The sequence below is a fragment of the Lucilia cuprina genome, unplaced genomic scaffold (assembly GCF_022045245.1).
Source record: "Lucilia cuprina isolate Lc7/37 unplaced genomic scaffold, ASM2204524v1 Scaffold_4367, whole genome shotgun sequence".
Lineage (NCBI taxonomy): Eukaryota > Metazoa > Arthropoda > Insecta > Diptera > Calliphoridae > Lucilia > Lucilia cuprina.
In genome coordinates, this window is record NW_025809309.1 from 1 (window position 1) to 1,696 (window position 1,696).

The window sequence follows — 1,696 nt, forward strand, 5'->3', positions numbered from 1 at the left end:
AGTTCAGTTCTAATTCAGTTCTAGTTCTTTAAAATTCCTGAATAATTAAAAAAATCATACTACTCACCTTCATGGGCTGCATTAACAGTTGTGACAATAATTGATTCGGTATACCACTGGTTAGAAACTGTGGATTGGCGGCAACTAAAGCCTGAATCTTTTGCAAAACCATGGCATTGATTTTGGACTGTGTAGATAAACCGCTATTGGCAGAATTTGTGGAAGACGGTTGGGAATCATAACCCATGCCCATGCTCACTTAAGAAACAAAATTTACGAAAAAGAAAATAAAAACAACAAAAAGAAAAAGAAAAAGAAAAGAACACAAAATAGTAAACAGATAAATAGTGTATTTCAAAATAAATTAACGTATAAAATAGAAAATTAACTGAATAAATAAATAAAAAGTAATAAATTAAACAATAAAGTCTTAAAGAGAGTTCTATACAATTGGGTAGAGTAAAGAGTAAATGTTGGTGGTGGAGGTGGGTTTGTTTGAGTGTTGAGTTAAAGTAAAATAATGAATTGATTTCAAAATGTAAATTCTTAATAGTTTAAGGAAGTGAAAATTAGAAAAATAATTAAAATTTTTTGGTTTATGTTGTAATAATTTTTGGCTTTTTGGTTTAAATTTACATTGACATTTTCGAAAGGTATGTGAAATTTCAAACACAACAATGTGTTGATTGGTTTCTGTTAATAACTGAACAAATGCCAAGAAAATTTCGAATATTTTTTTGTAAATTAATTAGGATTGTTCTTGGGATATTTAGGTAAAAGTGTTATAATTTTGTAGATTACAAAAACTTAAAAACTTTTATACATTTCAAACAAAAAAATTATACTTATTTGGTTCGTTTTTTTTGTTCAGGTAAAAAACACATTTTTTCTTTATTTAACACACAATATATAGAGAGAACAAAAATTTTGGTTGTTACCAACATTACTCGACTTACTCTGCGCCAATACAGACGCTGCCATATTAAAATTAGCACAAGCTTGATAATACGAAGCTGCAGTATGTTGTGAACTTTTTGCTGTTGACGCTGCAGTTGCTGGTTTTTTGCTTAAAACTTGAGAGCTTGAACCAACGTCTAGATTAGCTACAATACCACCTACCCCAACACTATCATTTAGTAATGAATTAGCATTAGCATTTGTAGTAGTAGAAGTAGCTGTAGCTATATTAGCATTAGTTACACTACTGCCACTAGTAGCATTACTAAAACTGGGTGCTAGGCCCGAAGCGGCAGCTAAAGCTGCCATGCCCATTAGTTGTGTTGTATTAAAGGGTGTCATAGCCATTTGGGCATAAGCATTAGTTGATGATAATCCTACTTTGTTTGCATTAGAGGCAGCAGCTTTTGAACTACTGGGAAATGCTGCTGCTGCTATTTTAAGCAGCATTTTAAATTATAAATTATAGTTAGTAAGCAGTATGAAAGTTAGTAGATAAAGATTTAGTTAGTTTTTCATTTTAACTTGAAATAATAGTTCATTTGCTAAACTTACCAGAAGATGCGGTTGGTGTCTTTTTCGGCATATTATTATTTATTCTGGCTGCTGCAGCAGCTCCTGGCTGATTTGTGATTAGTAATGAATTGCTATTGCTGTGCGCCTGTTTTTGTATGGTGCTATTTTTAGCGTATGTAACGGCTGTTTGTAAATCACGGCCTCCTCCTGAAAGAAGAAAAAA

General features: G+C 31.8%; 1 protein-coding gene across 1 annotated transcript; it reads right to left on the reverse strand.

Moving 5' to 3' along the window:
- Window positions 1–28: 28 nt before the first annotated feature.
- Window positions 29–1,677, reverse strand: LOC111686457 (protein strawberry notch). Its single transcript, XM_046956019.1, has 3 exons — window positions 1,513–1,677; window positions 957–1,391; window positions 29–258 (listed from the first exon to the last, which is right to left on the reverse strand). Exons 1-3 carry the CDS (start codon window positions 1,541–1,543, stop codon window positions 29–31), a joined length of 696 nt encoding a protein of 231 aa, XP_046811975.1. The 5' UTR covers window positions 1,544–1,677.
- Window positions 1,678–1,696: the final 19 nt, after the last annotated feature.